The sequence below is a fragment of the Erinaceus europaeus genome, chromosome 5 (genome assembly GCF_950295315.1).
Source record: "Erinaceus europaeus chromosome 5, mEriEur2.1, whole genome shotgun sequence".
In the NCBI taxonomy this organism is placed as follows: domain Eukaryota; kingdom Metazoa; phylum Chordata; class Mammalia; order Eulipotyphla; family Erinaceidae; genus Erinaceus; species Erinaceus europaeus.
The window spans coordinates 113171773-113192569 of NC_080166.1; the positions used below are offsets into that span (position 1 = coordinate 113171773).

General features: G+C 36.5%; 1 protein-coding gene across 6 annotated transcripts in view; it reads right to left on the minus strand.

Moving 5' to 3' along the window:
- The window catches only part of NBEA (neurobeachin), a 546841-nt gene that overhangs the window by 112236 nt on the left and 413808 nt on the right, over window positions 1-20797 (minus strand). For all 6 annotated transcript variants that reach the window (XM_060191623.1, XM_060191622.1, XM_060191624.1 and 3 more), the window contains 2 exons: window positions 9565-9682; window positions 9146-9248 (listed from right to left, as the gene is read on the minus strand). In XM_060191623.1, coding sequence (XP_060047606.1) covers window positions 9146-9248; window positions 9565-9682 — 221 coding nt within the window. The remainder of the gene's footprint in view (window positions 1-9145; window positions 9249-9564; window positions 9683-20797) is intronic.

Sequence of the window (20797 nt, forward strand, 5' to 3'; positions counted from 1 at the left end):
CAGTACTCTGGTAAAATAAATAAATAAATAAATAAACAAATAAATAAATAAATACTGCTTCAATTCAGTGCAAAATAAAAGTTTCTCCTTCTTAGATAATAAACATTTAATTATACATATTATCAATATTTTAATAACTACGTTACAGAGGAGATACATTTAGTGACTAAATGTATAAATAAATCAACAGTAGGACATCTATTTGCATAGTATGGTTGTAAGTGGGTAATTTACAGCTGAAATAAGTAATATTTTCTTTTTCCTATAAGAAATAGGGAAAAATCTTCTGATCTCACACCTACCTCACTATGATGACTACAGATACCACATGTGGGTGTGAAATTATATTCCTAAAATGTTACAACTTCGCAAAACATGATTCAATCACTAATAAAAGAGAAAAAGAGGGTCTGACTGGTAGCACACCTGGTTGAGTGCACACATTCCAGTGCACAAGGACCTGGGTTCAAGTCCCCGTTCCAAACTGCAGGGGGAAAGCTTCAGGACTGGTGAAGCAGTGCTGTATGTGTCTCTCTGCCCCCTTCCCACTCCATCTCCCCCTTCTCTCTCAATTTTTGGCTGTCTCTATCCAAATAAATAAAATAAAGATATTAAATTTTTAAAAAGAGAGAAAACGATAGGCAGAAAAAAGAGTCAAAAATTGTTCTTAAATAAATTTACTCTATTTAGTAATCAAGCTATGTAGTTACTTGGTTAATAACTAATAAGCAGTGAACTCAAACCTTACATAATAAAGGCTGCCACCAAATGTTCACATTACCATCACAGAGTGCAATACACACAGCCTTTACCTAACCATACATAATCTTAACTTTGTACAGTACAAAAATGAGAGGCTCAGGCAGTAGTGCAGCAGGTTGAGCACACATGGCACAAAGCACAAGGACTGGAGTAAGGATCCTGGTTCAAGCCTATGGCTCCCCATCTGCAGGGGGTCACCTCACAAGTGGTGAAGCAGGTCTGCAGGTGTCTATCTTTCTCTTCTTCCTCTGTTTCCTCTCCTCTCTCAATTTCTCTCTGTTCTATCCAACAACAACATCAATGGCAACAAAAACAATAACAACAAGGGCAACAAAAATGTGAAAAAATGGCCTCCAGAACAGTGGATTTGTGGTGCAGGCATGGAAGCCCCAGTGATAACCCTGGAGGCAAAAAAAAAAAAAGAAGAAGAAAGAATGAAAGAAAGAAACTCTTAAAACATGTATAAATTCAGAAGAAGCCCCTAAGAACAGCTTATGGAAATATATCAGGATAACATGTAAATTATAAGCCTTTGAGGTTCAGTATGTAGATATGTAGACAAAAATAACTACAACTATTTCATAAGGCTATTCTTATAAAAGTATGGTAAAGCAACCAAGTTTATAAAATAATTGCTGTTTAAGAAAATGTCTCACAGAGGACAGGCTAGGACACACCTGGTTAAGTGTACATGATTTATCCATGTGCAAGGACAAAAGTTCAAGCCCTGGTCCTCACCTGCAGGTGGTGGTGAAGCAGTGCTGCAGGTGTTTCTGTCTTCCTCCCTATCTCCAGTTTTCATCTTGATTTCCTTCTATCTTTATCAAATTAATGAAAAGAAGAAAGAAAAGGAGAGAAAAGAAAAGGGAAAAAGAAAAAGTCTCATCCTAAGATCTCTATTCTCATCTGCTCTATTCCCACTTTTTGGTTCCTGTTCATTAGTCATTTTGTCCTGCTTTATATCTGACCACATTTAAACCACCAAGTTGCAGATGTTATCATGATTCCATCCTGACTTTCCTGGGTAGACAACCTCACCAATATATCTTGGAACCCTCTTTTTAGGGAAAGATTTTTGAAACAGGCTGGGGTAAGGATAGACCTACCAATACCCATGTCCAATGAAGAAGCAATTAAAGAAGTCAAAACTACCACCTTGGACACCTCATAAAGAATTTTTAAAAATATTTTTATTATCTTTATTTGTTGAATAGAGACAACCAGAACTTTATAGTAAAAGGGAATTGAGAGGGAGAGAGACACCTGCAGCACTGTTTCACCACTTGTGAAACTTCCCCCTGCAAGTGGGGACCAGGGCCTTGAACCTGGGTCCTTGAGCATTGTAACATATGTGCTCAACCAGGTTTGCCACTACCCAGCCCAAAACCATAAAGAATTTTGGTGGGAGAAATAATAAGGGAAGATGACCAGAGGGCTTTGAATTCTAATTCCATCAAGACCCAGAGAGAGAAGAGGAAAAAAAAGATAATCAAAAGTAGTAATGGTGTAGGTGTGACTTAGAAAGGAAGAGAAGGCAGGATCATATAAAAAATGGGGAGGGGACATAAATATAGACAGAGAAATATTAGTCAATATATATCTGCAAACTTGGGAGAACTACTGCAGTCTCCAATTGAGGGAATAGGACACAGAGCTCTGGTGGCTGGAATGGTACAGAATTACAACCCTAGTATCTCCTAATTTTGTAGATCAATATTGAGTCACTAATAAAATAAAAATAAAAATAAATAAATAAATGAACAAGTCTCATAAACTTTTTAAATTCAATCCACCATCTGTGTATCAGGATATTTTCATGGTGCTCCCAGCACAATAGACAAACATAACAGCTCTGTTTACTATATTATTCAGTGTTAATAAACTTAAAATAATATAAAATAAAGATAACAATCAACAGCTTAATAAATTTGTTATAAAAAAAACTGAACTATAATCCCAAAGTAGCAGTGTTTTTACTAAGGTTACCCAGACCCTTCAAGTAGAAGCTATCTAACTACAGTTTCATCTCCCCTAAGGAAGGTAGTTATACTTGTTTAGTGTAGAATTTTCTGGACAAACCAATGAGGTAATCATGTCCTCTTCTGAAAGGAAGATGAAATAATCTACCATGAGACCCTGATTCATTCACTATAATAAGCTCCCCAAGTCTGAATTAATTCCCTTTCCTCTGGAGTAATATTCAGAAATTAAAATAAAATACTGCTTTTTTTCCTTCACTCTAAACATCCACAATTATTTATTAATAGGATATGTGCACCTGTTGGTGCACTACTTGCTAAGCCTTGGAATCACATTCAACACCACGACTTTCATTTCCTGTTACATATTGATTTTTCATGCAGCATTTGTTTTTTCTCATAGAGCCAGCTCTCCCAGCAGTAGTTTCACAGAAATGTCATTGAAAAGCATGCAGTGTTACCTAATGTTGAAACTTAGAATTCAAGCTGAGAGTTCATGGGATTTCTGACAAATGTTGCTAGTGCTCCCCTTAAAAATATAAATGTAATTTTGGCCCATACTCCCAGAGGGATAAAAAATTGGGAAGTTTCTAATGAAGGGGATGGAACACGAAACTCTGGTGGTGGGAACTGTATGGAATTGTACTTCTGTTATCTTAACAATCTTGTTAATCATTATTATATCACTAGTGAAATTTTTTTTTAATGTGCTGGCTGAAGTGCCTCTGCAGTATCTCAGGGCTCTCTGGCACCTAGGTTGGTAATAGTGAGCTTACAACTATTTTTGTCATTCATATCATTTTTTTATGTCATCATGAGTAAATATGTAAATATGAGAGGGGATGAAATGTTAGGGAAAGATGACCGGAGGGCTCTGAATTTCAATTCCATCAAGACCTGGAGAGAGAACAGGAAAAAAGGAAGGACATTTGTAAGTAGCAATGGGTGTAGAAAGGAAAAGAAAGGGCTATAGAAAAAAAATGGACACATACAGGTATGTATATAGATAGTTGTAGAAATAATAGTGAACATCTATCTGTGACCTTGGGAGAAGCACTGCAGTTTCCAATGGAGGGAATGAGGGCACAGTACTCTGGTGGTGGGCATGGTATGGAATTATGCCTGTTATCTCATAATTTTTTAAGTCAATATTAAATCACTAATAAAAAATTCTACTTCTAAAAAAAGATAGTTTTGGGAGTCAGGCGGTGGCGCAGTGGGTTAAGCGCACGTGGCGCAAAGCGCAGGGACCGGCGTAACGATCCCGGTTCGAGCCCCCGGCTCCCTACCTGCAGGGGAGTCGCTTCACGGGCGGTGAAGCAGGTCTGCAGGTGTCTGTCTTTCTCTCCCCCTCTCTCTCTGTCTTCCCCTCCTCTCTCCGTTTCTCTCTGTCCTATCCAACAACAAAGCAACGTCAACAATGGCAATAATAACCGCAATGAGGCTGCAACAACTAGGGCAACAAAAAGGGGGAAAAATGGCCTCCAGGAGCGGTGGATTCATGGTGCAGGCACCGAACCCAGCAATAACCCTGGAGGAAAAAAAAAAAGATAGTTTTGTACATATTAAGAGCTAAAATATGTTAGATGAAGGTAAGGGGGATAAAGGATAAGAAGGGACCTTTTATCACAAATTAAAATGTGAATTAAGATTTTAAAAACAATTATAATAGTAAAGTCTAAAGTAGCACCTTACTAAAAAGTAGTAGTCTGGTCCTAAATTTACAGTTTTGAAGAAATTTCCTAGTTATATGTTTGTCGAAATAGACCTTATTGACTTCAAAAGAATGTACAAGTCTAATGGGTCACTTCACCATAATGGTAAATGGTACAGATTTCATAGTTTAATTTTATGACTCAATGTATTTTACAAATTTATCTGGAATGTAATGTTCAGTGAGTTAAAAGTCTAATATTCAGACTTTTTCCCCAATCTGCCTTTATTTTCACAAAGTTATTAGAGTCAGATTCCTACAGTCTTCTAAAATGCTGGTATATAGCATACTTAGTCTAAAAAGGATGAGGATTTGGTACAGGGTGAGATGCATTGTCATCTATCTTGAGGAAATATACCCTTAGTGACAACAATAATCCTGTAAATAAATTTTTAATAAAGTAATATATATGTATTATATACAATGTACACATATAATATGTTAATATGTAACTTACACAGACTGTAAATATTTTATGTATTATGTATATATAGTGGTTTTGAATTCCTTAACTAGGAATCTTGGTTCATTTTCCTTGATCATTTTTCATCTTGGTCATTTCAGAAGAAAATTAATTTCAAAATATTTCTGACCACCAAAGATAGACCCAAAGTAAAACAAAAAACAAAACCTTGATCCTAATGAGCTCTGATAGGTGTAAATAATGACAACCTTGAGAGAAAGTTGCCATGGTATATTAGATTATGTAATAGTGAAAAAAATTGTGGGCCCTGGGAATGCATTCAGAAAAGCAGTTTATCTGCACGTGCAGAGAAAGGGTCAGTTCTTCCTGCTTAGTACTCTGTCTATAAAATCAAAGTATGTACTGTTTTATTTACTACTATATCCTTAGCATTTAACAAAGTTTGTATCTAGAGAGGTCTATGTCATGACTTGAATTTTTGGTTGAGTGCTTTAAGTGAAAAAAAAATGGCTAAAAAGAGATGTGACACAAAAACAAATTAAAGACTACAATCGTACAAATAAGAAAAAATGTCATTAGTAAATCATTAGGAATGTTCGAGATATTCTATAACAAGTTCTGTACTGGAATGGAACAGTTGGCATGTGATTGACTACTGTAGGATGCTTTTAGAATTAGGAAATAAGATGAAAGTACAATTGCCCTATGAAATAAAAACTCTTAAATATCATAACAAATGGTGACCATTTGAAATAATCAAGTGTGCCTAGTAAGTGAAGAATGTAAGAATGTAACTGTATACAAACTTAGCTATTTTCTCTGTCTAAACAGAAGTAAACTAAACAAGTAACAGTAATGAGTATGCAGTTTTCGATGTTCACCATCATTATGCAGGGATGAAAGTATTCTTAGACCAAAATGAGGTACCTTAACAGAGGACATAAAGTTAATGTTTAGAGGGTAGGCTATTATCCTGGACAAGGTGAATTAATTCATCAGAAATATCTAAATCAATAAAATGGAATAAGAATCAGTTTCAGAATATGGCTGCTTTAGGAAGTAAGCGCAAATGTGAAGACAACTTCTACCATGTGAATTGCAAGCACCTCTGTCTTTCCGTGAGAAACAGAAAAGGTGACTTCTGTGACTCAGAAAGTTGGTTATAGGTACCAAATCTGTGGGCATCTCGATCTTAGACTTCTTAGCTTCTGTAAATAAATATTTATGGCTATAAAGCCACAGTTGTAAGAAAAATCATGTTTATAAACTGAAACTCCAAGTACATAAACTGGCTCATGGAAAGTATTCAGTGAACTGCAGTTATAAACAGTAATCAATTAAAACATCATTCATTAACCTGGCTTTGCTAGCCTGGTGGAAACAGTCCTTTTGTTTTACACCTTTGTTCCCCGAGTGACAATCTGATTTGTTTTTTGATCTGCTTGGTGAGCTAACCCCAAAAAAGAGCCTAAATGGAGGCCCAGTGGTAGCACATCTAGTTAAGCACATATGTTACAATCACAAGGAATTAGGTTCAAGATCCCAGTCACTTGCAGGGGAAAAGCTTTGCAAGTGGTGAGACAGTACTGCAGGGAGCCCTTCCCTTCCAACTTCTGACTCTTTCTATTCATTAAATAAAGATAATTTTAAAAAGAGTCTAAATGACTTATAAAGTCAACTAATCTGGCAATATACCTGCCTTAAAACAAAGACATACACACACACTGGTGTGTGTACTCATAAGACATGTTGCAAAGATATTCTTCCCATTTTATAGCAAACCAGTGTGCCATTTCTCTTGCTTCGTGTGTTATTTATTTTTCAAATACTATGCGCTGAGTTCATGCTCAGGATCAGGCTTTGTTACTGTTCTCCAGTCAGTAAGTAGTAAGTCTCAGCTGAAATTCAAGGTTTCTCCTCCTTCTTCTCCTCTCCCTCCTATTCCTCCTCCTCTACTTCCACTCTGCTCCCCCCACCCCCCGCTGAGTCTAAGGCCAACTATGACAGAAAACACACAAAACTGAGTTTCTGAGAATAATTTTAGGAACTGACAATGTTTGGAGTCTTTTGGTGAAAAAAGTAAGAATGACAAAAAATACTAAAACCCAAACTGCTGAATATCTGTTTTGTTTCCAGTTTTTCTATCAAGAATAATAATCCACAAAAAAACCAAAGAAAAGGCAAATATAATTGAAAGGAAAAATATTCATAGTAGATAAGGATGGCAATAAAAGAATTTCTGCTTGGCTTGTCTTAAATAAATTTAAGTCCAGAAATGCCCAAGCGTATGAAAAAAGCCACTTTTTTTTTTTTTTTTTAAGAAAGCCCTACTGGTAGTCTTAGAAAAATCATGATCATCAAGAAAGATGCCAGGAGACAGAAGATTGTCTTTTTTTTTTTTTTTTTTTTTTAAGGAAAAAGAACTATTTGTGAGTTTTAAATGTCAATTCCTGAAAATGTTCCTGACTGAGGAATAAGAATTTGGGAAACAAAAGTAAAGATTACTATGAGTCAGTTTAGAATCAAAAAAAGAAGTCTTGGAAAACTAACTTCATTTTCTTTCTTTTTTTTTATTAAATGCACTTTTGCTTTTACATATATCTTATATAAGTACTTCATTATCGGTGAGTGTCTTAATTTAATCTTGTCATTCTACTAGCAAATATATTGAGCATGTGCACACGTGTCAGTGAATCAAGTCTTCCGCTGTAAGCTTAATTGGAGAAGAGAAATGTTGCAATACAAGTAGACTCCAGTTGAATTGCTCTTTATCAAAGCCCTCTGCAATTAAGCACTGTGCTAGGTGTTGTAGATTAAAGCTAAATAAACTACAGTCCCTGCCTTTTAAATGTCTGTAGCCTATTTAAGGGAAGATAGACACAGATTACCTTTCCTTGCCATCCATGCACTGCTCTGGACTCACTCCCATATGGAAGAAATGATTTGTGTGTGTTTGCTATCTATTATTTCTTGACAAGAGAAAGCCAATTATAGTAGCTTGTTCAGGAAGTGGTGAGGAGTTCAGAGGTGTATTTTTCTTTAAATTCTAAGGGATTACTGAGCTAAACCAGCAAACTCATGGCCTTTTCCCGGTGGTTAGGTGACGGAAGGGGACCATTCTGCTCAAAGGGACCTGAGATAAAGACTGCTGGAGGTTTCTGAGAAATATATTTACTCTACACCACACACACACACACACACACACACACACACACACACACACACACTACAGACACACACACACACACCCTACAGACACACACACACACACCCTACAGACCTTCAAAGACAAAGCCATTACACTTTTCCTGTTTTAATACAGTTTAATGGTGTAGTGTTTGATAAAGCATGAAAACGAGGCCAGCCAAGAGCCCTGAAATCACTGAACCTCTGAATCAATACCCCAGCAACATCTGAACTCCAGATCTTTGTTTTGTATTAAAAACAAAAACCGAAAAGAAAAAAAGAAGAGGAGGAGGAGGAGGTGAAAAAGGAGGAGTAAGAAGAGGAAGATGAAGAAGAATAAGGAGAAGGAGAAGTAGGAGAAGGAGAAGAAGGAGAACTATTGCTTAAGTCCCCTTTTGTGAGGTATTCAGTTACCTGGGAGTTCAAAATTCACAAGCTGATGCTAGTGACACACATTACTGTCTTCTATTTAGACTAGCATTTTTCAATAAAATAATATTTCATAATGTGCTTATGAAATACCAAGATGAAAGAATCAGGAAATGGTTACAGCCATATCAACAATTAATGATCACTGATACCTATAACATGAATGAAGAAGCATTTTAATAGCATTTATATGAACAATTTATATGCCCTTATACAACAATTAATCACATACATGATGAGACTTTTGGTATGTTTTTTATTATCTTAAGGAATAATGTTAATTATGTGCTAGCTGTGATATAAAATCACTTTTTTTCACTGATGGAATATTTTTATTAGTGATTTTAATAATGATTAACAAGATTGTAGGATAAGAGAGGTACAATTCCCACCACCAGAGTTTTGTATTCCATCCCCTCCATTGGAAGCTTACCTATTCTTTCTCATTGATGTGTGTTAAATAAAATTATATCCTAGTTGTTTTATCATTTAACATAGCTGTCTATGTAACTTCTTTCCCTACAAACAATCTGCACAGGAAAAAAAAACTTCAGTTCTCAAAACAACTATAGTGGTATATTTATATATCTATTTCTGTCATGCTAAGGCTGAAATGCTAACAAACCATAATGCTTGATACGATATAATTACCTGGCTTGTGGCAAACCATAGCTGGTTCCTACTCCAACCCGAGGCAAACTATAGACAACTTTTTTTACTGTTGCTTGATCAGGGAAATTAAACATAACTGAAGCTGCGGTAAGAAGAAAAAACATAATTTAGAAAACCACAGGAGAACTAACCATCAATTTCAGAAATCATTTTCAAGTGTCTATCAAAAATTATTTGGAAAGGTAATGAATTTTCATAAAACAAAGGTCTGCATTCTATTTAGCTATCTGTGACAAACCCATGATTATCATTTTCAAGGAAATGAATTCGTTTTGCTTTAGCAAGGATATATCAGAGAGGAATCAGGCAGGGAAAAATCAAAACAGTATCATAGCATATAAAGGAATAACACTTAACTATGAGCACTTTTTTTTCCCCCAAAATATTTGAGGACTTACTTCGGTTTGCCATAAATACTTCCAAAGCAGTGTTTTGTAGAAGATACCGTCTTGAAAATACAGCTCGTATCTCGCTGAACATCCATTTTCCATGAAGGCCTTCGGTGTATGCAAGAACCTAAAATGAACAGTTGAAAGGGAGGTGTCAATCAGTAACATGTGCCTAATTCTCAGTCTGAAAATATCGCAAATGATGCTGTATAAGAGTCAGTAAATTAGGGATTATCTTCCAGAATGTATGATACATCACAACATTGCCCATCATTTTATTATGTATATTTGCAGAATTTCCACCTTCCTAAATTTTCTTAGCTGACTCTGAGGAAATGGAAGAAACAGAAAATGTTATATATCCAAGGTGATCGATAGATCCTGTGATTTAAAACTGAGATTATACTGTTTGTTCTTGCATTTAATCAGTTTAATCAGGTTAATCTTTTCTACTATCCTCATTGCTCCTTCTTCCTTGCTCAACAGAAGTTCAGTTGTCCCTGAAAGTTCACTTGCTTCACATTAGGTGGTGGAGTATGATTTGATCTAAGCCCGAGATTAGCAAAACAGTTTTTGATAAAATACCAAAGAGTAAACATCTGCAGCTTTATAAGCCAAAGGGCCCTAATCACAACTACTCAATTTTAGCACTGTAGTATGCAAGCATTCACTGTCAATGCATAAATGAATGAGTGTGGCTGGTTTCCAGCAGATCAAGAAGGTTGATCTAATTTTGGTCTCAGGAATTTAGCATACTTTACATCAATCATGACACTGCTATTCCTCTTTCCCAAAGTCCCTTGTATGTATGTGTAAAGATGTTTGATCTTATACCCGCTAATGACAATAATAACAAGATCTGTTAGGAGTGTTTTAGAAGAGCTGATAAAATAAGTTATATATAGTTGGCACATTCCTTTCACATCCTTGCTCAAATAGAATTGTAATAGCAGGCTCTAAATCCATAATTGTGTAACTATGACAGGAAGGCAAAAGAAGTCAGACAGAGCTTAGCCTCAATACTGAATTTCGGAAATAGTCTCAGCAGTTGCCTATATTTGGACATCTTGTTATATGATACAGATAAATTATATCTAGTAAGCCACTGAAATCAAATCTGCAACAAGCACATTTCCTCCTGAGGTCCCAATGCAGACTAGCAATATATAAAAACATTTTCTATTCATATTGGTATAGTCTGTATCACTTACCACCCTTATATTTGCTTTGGCAAAAAAAAAATGGAAACTTTTATTACTGAGTTTGACATACATAATATTCCTTAAGTTTTCAAAATAAAGTCTGCATTCCCTCTTACATTTCCTTTCTCTATTATACATATATGAATACATACACATGTATGAATCCTAAATATATATTCTACATAAGAATTTTCAGCTTAATTGCATTTTCTATTTCCCTGATACTGTTTTTATTAGTGATTTAATACTGATTCACAAAATTATAACAGGAGTATCCTCACCATTCCCACCTCTAGAGTTCTGTGTCCCCATTCCCTTTTTCTCTAGACACTGGGAAGTTCTTGGGGACAATATGACATCTATTTAAATCATGGCACATTTGGATATTCGAGTCAGACAGCTACACATGTGAACCCTGACTTTATTGATTACTAACTATAGGACTTTGACAAAATTATTTAACCTTCACCTAATTTTCATCATCTGAAAACCAGAACAGAAGGCATGGTGGTGGTATACCTGATTAAGTGCACACATTTCCATACCTAAGGACCTGGGTCCAAGACCCTGCTCCCCAACTGCAGGGGGGGAAGCTTCAGGAGTGGTAAAGCAAGTATTGCAGGTGTCTCTCTGAATCTTTTCCTCTCTATTTCCCCATCCCCTTCCAATTTCCCTCTGTCCTATCAAATAAATGGGAAAAAGGCCATTAGGATGATAGATTCATCATGCAAGCACTGAGCCCTAGTGATAACTCATGTGGAAAAAAAAAAGATAAAAATTACTGTTACTTGTTAGTTTAAATGGAAAAAATAACTTAAGATACGTGCATGGCCTTTGCTATTTTTTAAAACATTTTTATTGGGAGGTTAATGGTTTACAGTATGGTTGTTGGCACATGGGTACAATTTCCCATCTTGCTATGATAGGTGTCTGCAAACACTCTCACTCACAGCTTCAGTCCTTTTCCATCATCATGTACCAGGACTTGAAAGTGCCACACCCACCTCTCTAACTGTCCTCCTTCCTCAGGGTCTTTTACTTTTGTGCAATACCCCGAACCAGCCAACTTTTCACTTTGGCTTCTGCTTTTTGTTCTTGTTCCTAAAGTTCTGCCCATGAGTGAGATCATCCCACATTCATCCTTCTCTTTCTGGCTTATCTCCTTAACATGATTCCTGCAAGCTCTATCCAAGATGAAATGAAGAAGTGACTGCATCATGTTTAACAGTTGGGTAGTGTTTTAATATGTATATATACACCACAACTTTTTTAGCCACTCATCTGCTGTTGGATACCTAGATTGCTTTCAAGTTAGGACTATTACAAATTGTGAACATAGGTATACATCAATGTCTTTGGATGAATGTTTGTTTCCTTAGGATATATACCCAGGAGTGAGATTGCCAGTTGATAGGCTAGGTCCAGAGCTAATACCCACACTTTTAAAGCTCTTCCAACCTACTGAGGACATAGGAATACTCCCTATTACCTTCTATGAAGCCTACATCACTGATATTAGAAGCAGACAGAGATATGTTAAAAAAAGGAAACTACAAATCAATATTTCTGATGAATACAGATATTAAGTAAGATGTTGAACATTATTCTAACCAACCAGATACAGCAGTACATTAAAAAGACTGAATATCATGATTATGTGGGACTTGTTCGAGGGATGCAAAGCTAGTTCATTATATGCAAATCAATAAATGCGATCCACTACGTCTTCAAAGGAAAACCAAAACCCACACAATTATTTCAACAGACATAGGAGAAGCCTCTGAAAAATCCAACAACATTTCATGATCAAATTAACCCAAAAAATCGGAATAAATGGAAAATTCCTAAATCTATTCAATCTATATATAGCAAACCCACAACCAGCACCATACTCAACAGTGAGAAATTGAAGCATTTCCACGTAGATCAGGTACTGGACAGGGCCGCCCACTACTGCCAATACTTTTCAACATAGTGTTGGAAGCCCTAGTCATAACCATTAGGTAAGAAAAAGGAATTTATGGGGTACCAGTTGGAAAATAAGTCAAACTGTCAGTATGATAGTATACATAGAAAATCCAAAAGAATCTAGCAAAAAGCACCTAGAAATTATTAAGCAATAAAGGTTACAAAATTAATATGCAGAAATCAGTAGTTCTACACAAACAGAAGAAGAAATTCAGAAATCCCATTTCCTACAGCAGTAAAAACAACAAATACCTAGCAATAAACCTAACAAAAGAAATGAAAGACTAGTATACTGAAAATTAGAAGTCATGGGAGTCGGGTAGTAACATAGCAGGTTAAGTGCACGTGGGGCAAAGGGCAAGGACCGGCATAAGGATCCCGGTTCCAGCCCCCCGCTCCCCAGCTGCAGGGGAGTTGCTTCACAGGAGGTGAAGCAGGACTGCAGGTGTCTATCTTTCTCTCCCTCTCTCTGTCTTCCTCTCCTCTCTCCGTTTCTCTCTGTCCTATCCAACAACGACTACAACAATAAAACAACAAGGGCAACACACAAAAGAGAATGAATAAACAAATAAATGTTTTTTAAAGAAAACTATGAGTCATGATTCAGGAGATAGAAAAAGACACAAAGAAATTGAAAGGCTTTTGCTATTATATTTAAGTTTGATTTTTGTATTTGTCTTCATTTTTGTGTATAATATGAGGACACCTTTTCAGTTGTTCTTATGACTGTCACCAAAAGGTTAAAGTGCCACAGCTTATATTTTCTGCTTCATTTTCTTCATGAAGGAGAAAAAAAAAAATTAAGATAGATAAAAAAGGTACAACAGCAGCAAAAAAAAAAAAATACTACTATACTATAACCACTTTTTCAATCAGATATAAACGCACACATGCTTTATAAAGTGATTTGAAAATCACTTGAAGAAAACAGTAAAATGAATATAATCTCAATAAAAAGGAGATCTCTTTCTATGAAAGCTACACTGCAGTCTAATTTATTATATAAAAATTTATTTTATAAATAACATGGAGAGAGAGAGAGAGAACACTCTTATATATGAATGCCAGAGACTGAACTTGAGGCCTCACACTTGAGAGTCCAGCATTTTAGCCACTGAACTGCCTTCTGGGTCTAGAATTTAATTTTTAAACGGATACACCAGGATGATGGAGAGAGATCCACATATCTAAGGCAACTATATATCTTTATCACATACACATGCATATACAGCGCTTCATATTCTAATGACTTTTCTCTTTTTAAATTTTATTTACTCATCTATTTATTTATTTATGCATGCCTCCAGGATTATCGCTGGGGCTAGGTACCTGCACTATGAATCCACTGCTCCTGTGGCCATCTATTTGATTTTTTTGTATAGGATAGAAGTTGAGAGGGGAGGGGAAGATAGATAGAGGGAGAGATAGACACCTGCAGACCTTCTCCACCACTTGTGAAGTGACCCCCCTGCAAGTGGGGAGCTGGGGGCTCAAACCAGGATCCTTGTGTAGGCCCTTGTTGCTTTTTACTATGTGTGTATAACCCGGTGTGCCACTGCCTGAGCCCTCTAATGACTTTTCTCTTTGGAAACCACGATGCAATGCATATGTGATGAAATATTCTTTCTATTAATGGTGTGATCAGTTTATTTCACTTTTAACAGGAAGGTGGCTCACAAACACATGGGAGTTAGAATCCTGTGTGCCACGAGAAATGTTGCACCATTGTGTCAGGTATCCAATTGTGTATGTTCTGATAAATAAATCTGTGTCCATTCGTTCTCCTTTGCTAGTTGGCATAATAATGCAATTAGTCAAGAGAGTGCACTGAGGAAGAGATCTTTCTTCCTGGCTTTGGTGTGCTCAGCAGCTTTGTGGCATTTCTTCTGTTCAGAGCAGGATGCCAACAATATGCAATGGCCTACAGGTTTTCTCTGGTATTCACCAACCCAGTCAATTCTATAGTGGGGTGACACTGCTGAGACTCTGCCATAAATAGCTGTGGTGACCCCCTAGAGGGTGACTTTCTGGAGTGCTTCAGAAAATAAAGTTCCTGCCAGCTCCTTTGAGTGACTTTTTCCTCATGCAGTGAGCTAGCCATCCCCACATCCCAGCAAGGGCTGAAGGGCCTCTTCCTCCCCTTCAACATCAATTCTTTGGGGAGTAACTGCTCCTTCTAGATGCTGCTCCTCTGTATATATTCTTTGGAGTTCTTTTATTTCTTTTCTTTTTTTCAAATTTTTGGTTAATATTTATTTATTCCTTTTTGTTGCCCTTGTTATTTTATCGTTGTTGTTATTAATGCCGTTGTTGTTGGATAGGACAGAGAGAAATGGAGAGAGGAGGGGAAGACAGAGAGGGAGAGAAAGACAGACACCTGCAGACCTGCTTCACCAGTTGTGAAGTGACTCCCCTGCAGGTGGGGAGCTGGAGGCTGGAGTTCTTTTATTTCTTACTAACCATTCCCTTGTTACTCCAATATATATTACAATTATTTGTCTTACACGGTGCCTGTTTAAATTGCTATGTGGTTTTTGTCTCTGTACTAGATCCAGAATGATATAAAAGCTCTGTGAGGTTTCCTACCACCATTGCTTTGCTCCATGCTGGGATGACAACAGATCTCAGGGACTTCCAGAAGGAGCAAGAAAAGATGGGATAATTAGAAGAATTCTGTAAGCCTGAAGACAAGGAATAAAAGAAGAATAAAAATTAAATGATTATGGAAATAGCCACAAACAGTTTAAGGGTCAAATTCCAAATGATAGAAGGAAAGGTTCCAAATATACACATATATAAAGGTATGCGTATATATATCTATCTGAATAATTATATATATAGTACTTGCAAAAGGGGTCATGGGAAAGAATATAAATATATTTTAACCAGAGCACTGCTCAGCTCTTGTTGATGATGGTGCAGAGGACTGAACCTAGGACTTTGGAGCCTCAGGCATGAAAGTCTTTTGCATAACCATTATGTTATCTATTCTCCACCCAAGAATACATATTTTTCTATGTATCATTTGATAACTTTACAAAAAAAGTACCTAGTTATTACTTCACAGTTTCATATTTAAACATAAATACTTATATTTAAATTCTTAAAGGTGTTGATAAAAAAATGCTCTGAGCTGGTCATAATTCACTATTAGGAAACCTAACAGTCTAGAGTCATTTTCATTTTGTTTTTCTTTTTTGGTTACCATTGGATGTTTTTGGGTAGAGAGAGGCAGAGAGATAGTGATAGAAGAGAAGAGAAAGAAAAAGAGGAAGAAAGAGGAGGAGGGGGAAGAAGTGGCAGGAAATGGAGAGGGAGTAGGAAGAGGCAAAGAAGAAGACAGAGGATGGACAAAAGGAGAGAGGGAAGGAGAAAAATTAGGAAGGGAAGAAAATAAGGCAGTCAGGCGGTAGCACAGCGGGTTAAGTGCACGTAGCACCAAGCACAAGAACTGGCATTAAGGACCCCAGTTCGAGCCCCCTGCTCCCCACCTGCAGGGGAGTCACTTCATAAGCAGTGAAGCAGGTCTGCAGGTGTCTCTCTTTCTCTCCCCCTCTCTGTCTTCCCCTCCTCTCTCCATTTCTCTCTGTCCTATCTAGTCCTAACACTCTCAACAATATTATTTACTATATAAATATAGGCTCCTAATAAAGTACCTGGCATGTATGTGCCCCACACATTTATTTACTGAGTAAACCACTAAGAGAAGTCAGCAGATAATTAATGTGGGGGTGGCTGCAAAGAAATTGCCCAAAGTCTGTGCATTTCTGACTGCCTGACTGAAATGAAAATATTTTCTGGTTTGATTTTCAGAGTTCTTATGTCTGGTGGAATTCATTGGTCCTCTTTCTTCACTTTAGAGTTAATCAAAGACTGATGAAATATCAATAGTTCATTTGGATAGTATTCAGCCTTGACATGTGTGCAACTCAGGTTTTAGTCTAAACCCCACTACACTGAAAAGGAAGCTTTGGTGCTGTGGTCTTGTCTCATCTCTCTCTGTCTCCATGGGGTGGGGGAAAGATTTAATCAAAACTTAAAACAAAACAAAATAAAACAAACAAACAAAAAAACCTGCTATCTAAACGGTACAAGTTGTTTCTCTTGCAAGGAGTTTAATTTGTACCCTTGAAATCTAGGCTGAATTATACCACATTTTGAAAAACCCTGATCTTACTCTATAAGATTTAGGAAGCTCTTTAGACTCAGATGTTTTGACTTTTATCTTACAAAGCCCATAGTTAAGAAGCTATATACTGAGATACATCACAGAACATCACTTGGCAGTTCATTTGTACATAAACATCTTATTTCTAGTAAAGCATTAACATTTTGTGATAAAATTAACACTGGGTAAAAGATAAAATGTTAAAAAATAAATTATAATCCTAGGGAAAAACACTAGGATCGAAACAAATTTTATGATTGCCTTGGACTAGAGGCTAAATCTCCTTCTCTCTTGTAAACACTGAGAAAGCTCTGAAAACTTCATGGGAGGATGACTTTGTGAAACTCACATACACATAAGTAACAGGTGGATGGTGAAACAGAAGAAAGAGTAGAGGTGAGCTGACTAGTAGGATAACATTTCATGCAAGTGATGAGTTTAATCAATCTGTGTGTATTTCAGAAATGTAAGGGAATATCATTTATAGCTGGTTCAGTGCAGTGTTCATAGTATGTTTCTGTAAGAATCTGGGCTTCAAGCCCATGTCTGAAATATAATCTTATAATATTGCTTTTATTTATACCTTTACTAATTATGCAATGATCTGCAAGTCTCTGGCCCTTCTATAATAACTCTTTAAGTTTGTTTATCATTATAGGCCAAGATATTTTTCTAAGTCACTTAAGTGCTATTAAACATACTTGACAAGGTTTATGGCTTTTGTTTTCTTTCTTAAATCATCCTTTCCAAGTTTGGTTTGTGGCTGCTGGCTTCTCCAAATTTAATATCCTATGAAATCTAATCAACAAATGCTAACTACCCCAATCAGTTTCATTTTCTGAAAACTGAATAGACATAATTTTTATATCTTATAGGTCATAACTAGTAAAAATGAAGCACCTTGGTCTCAAATTTTATGGATTTCTGATTTTCCTTTCCTCTTCTTCCTCCTCCATCTTTGGCTCTCAAGTATCTTATTTGTGATAATTTCTGCTCTTATCAAAGGTCTTTTAAAAAAATATCATCTTTATTTATTTGCTAGAGATAGCCAGAAATCAAGTGGAAGGGGATATAGAGATGGAGGGAGACAGAGAAACCTGGAAGCACTACTTCACCACTTGCAAAGCCTTCCTCCTGCAGGTAGGGACTGGGGGGCTTGAACCTGGGTCCTGGTGCATTGTAACATGTGCATTCAACCAGGTGCACCACCACCCAGCCCCTACCAAAGGTCTTAATTTATTTTTTACATTTTATTGGGGGGCAGCACAGTTGTTGACACACATGTATAATTCCTCATCTGCCATGATAGGAGTCTGCAAAATATTCTCACTTTGATTTAGGTCCTTTTCCATCATTATCCAGCAGGACTCCTGTCCCCACCCCAACCCCCCAGGTTAATCCTCTTTCCCCAGAGTCCATTGGTGCAATATACCAAACTCGGTCCACATTTCACTTTTAGTTTCCCGTTTCTGTTTTCCCCCATTCTGTTCTTGTTTCTTAAGTTCCACCCATGAGCTGAGGAGATAGCACAGTAAGATGCAAAGAGGTTCCCATGCCTGAGGTCCTAAAGACCCAGGTTTAATCCCCAGCACTACAATCAGCCAGAGCTAAACAGAGCTCTAGAAAAAACTATAAATGCATAAATGATTTTAAATAAATTATTTATGAAAAGAAAAACATGTGCAGGTTCTCTTTGGATTTCTCTACATGTCTGAGAGCAGAGTTTCATTTATGTCTCAGGGTTGAGAAATAAACTTTATCATATTAGTAGTGGTGAGACAAAAGAGGTTTTACTGAGTGTCTCCCATGTGAACACCAGGAGGTTCATGTTTTCTGTGTGTGTGTATTCCTAATCTCTCCAAATCTTTCAAATGTCTCTAATTTGTTTCAACTCTAATGTCTCACCTGGACTCTCTCTATATATGGGATATGTGTTAATCCAGCTATATCAAATATAAACATCTCAAAGGCACGCTTAGACTTGTTATCTCTCAATTCTAGTCATTATATCAGATTCTATGTTTACTCTGCAAATCCTGACCTTACCCCAAGGATGTAGGTATAATTCAGAGATATCAGATAAGACAGACTACATGTTAGCCTGAAGGACTGTTGACCACTATCTGTGTTTACCCTGGTATGGCAAAAAAAAAAAAAAATCCCTCCTGGAAGCTGCAGACAGAACTAGAGAGAAAGCAGAGAATTTCTAGCATGTCTGGCATAAAACATAGCTGTTAGCAATTAGTTCAGCAGAGAAGTAGTATGCTTTATAATCAGGGCTTCTCTAATCTCCACCTATGAGCAAGATTTCTGATTTTCTTACATGACTTTTAAACTACTTGGAGCTCACTGTTTAGTGTGTGAAAGAAATAAAGGGAGAAAGAGTTCATGCTTCCCTTATACTCTGAGGTCTGCCCTACTCACTTAACGAAAGAAAGCACAATGAAAGCAAAGCAACGTCAAAGAAATGGAATAGAAACCCCGTGCAAATGACTTAACCCAAATGTGTGCTTAACACATATTATTTGATGAACTAGTTGAAGGAAAATAGGGATGCTGTGCACTCATGTGTGTTGGCTGTGTATATGTTGTTAGAAACACATATATGGCTGTCAAACGGGTTCATCTTTCCTTCCTAAAGGCAATTAATATTGTGTAGCCTAGAAAGTATTTGGTTAGTGATAGCTGTGTTTATCTTAAATCACTTAACACATGTATCTGAACAAGTATTACAGCAGTTGTTTTTAACATGAAAAAAAAAACACCTCAATTTTGCTTTAAGATACATTTTATGTTTAGGAGGGCTGGTAGAAATGTCCTGTTCAGGACACTTGAGGTTGAGCAATTTAATATACGGGCTACAAGTGCAATGCAAAGTTATGAATCCTCATTTGTTTTTTAATTCCCTATATTTTATCAAAGACCCAAGGAATAGCAGATATATGTGAAATGGAATATTTCAAAAGTAATTTCAGGTTTACGTTTATGCACATACACAATCATCCATCTTTTTTTCCCATCTGTCAGATGAATGAAGAGGATTCATAGGTTCTGTTATCTAAGTGACGACTGCTGTTATGCCGCTTTGGGTGAGGATGTGGGACTGGCCAAGAGAACAGACTATTTGGAACCCCCCTTTTCAGTTCTCACCACAGGTCTTGGTGACACTATTTCTTCACCAAAAATCTGGTGGAGAATAAGGAATAGAAAATAAATATTAAGTGTATCAAATGGCAATAAATGAGTCTCTTCTTAATGCACAATAGCTTTCTAAAAGGTTAAGTTAGGAATGCAGATCCTCATAAGAGATTGAAGGTCCTCAGATTCTCACTTTCCTAAAATTGATCTGCCTTACAGCAAACCTATGAGAAAAGTAAACTTCTTCTATCTGATCTCCCTTTTTTTCATACTCTTCTCTTCCTTAAAAAGGGGGAAATTTCTAGTGCATAAGTCTAGGGTATATGATCCATTTAGTAGGGGGAACCTCAAGTGACAGGATTCAAAAATCCTTTCACAAACCAGATGGCTTCCAATTCTTTCACTTTCTAAAAATTGCAGTTGGAGATAACTGAACTATAAAATTGAGGGAGAGTAAAAATATTTTAATATTAGTAAGTTATTTTAAATAGACAACTTAGAAGTAGTACAATGTTTATAAGGAAATTATATAATACAGTAAATCTTCACTATCCTATTGGGTTGTCAGAAAAGTTGCAGCACATTTTAGCATAACAGAAATATGCCATAGAAAAAATATACAGATACTAAGCTTCAGCAATAACTCTGGTGGCAGTAAATAAACAAAAATTTAATAAGGTAGTCAAATGAAAATGATTTTTAAACAGGATTATACAAAATATCTTTTTTAATAATGAAAAACAGATTATTTGTTTCTGTAAATGGA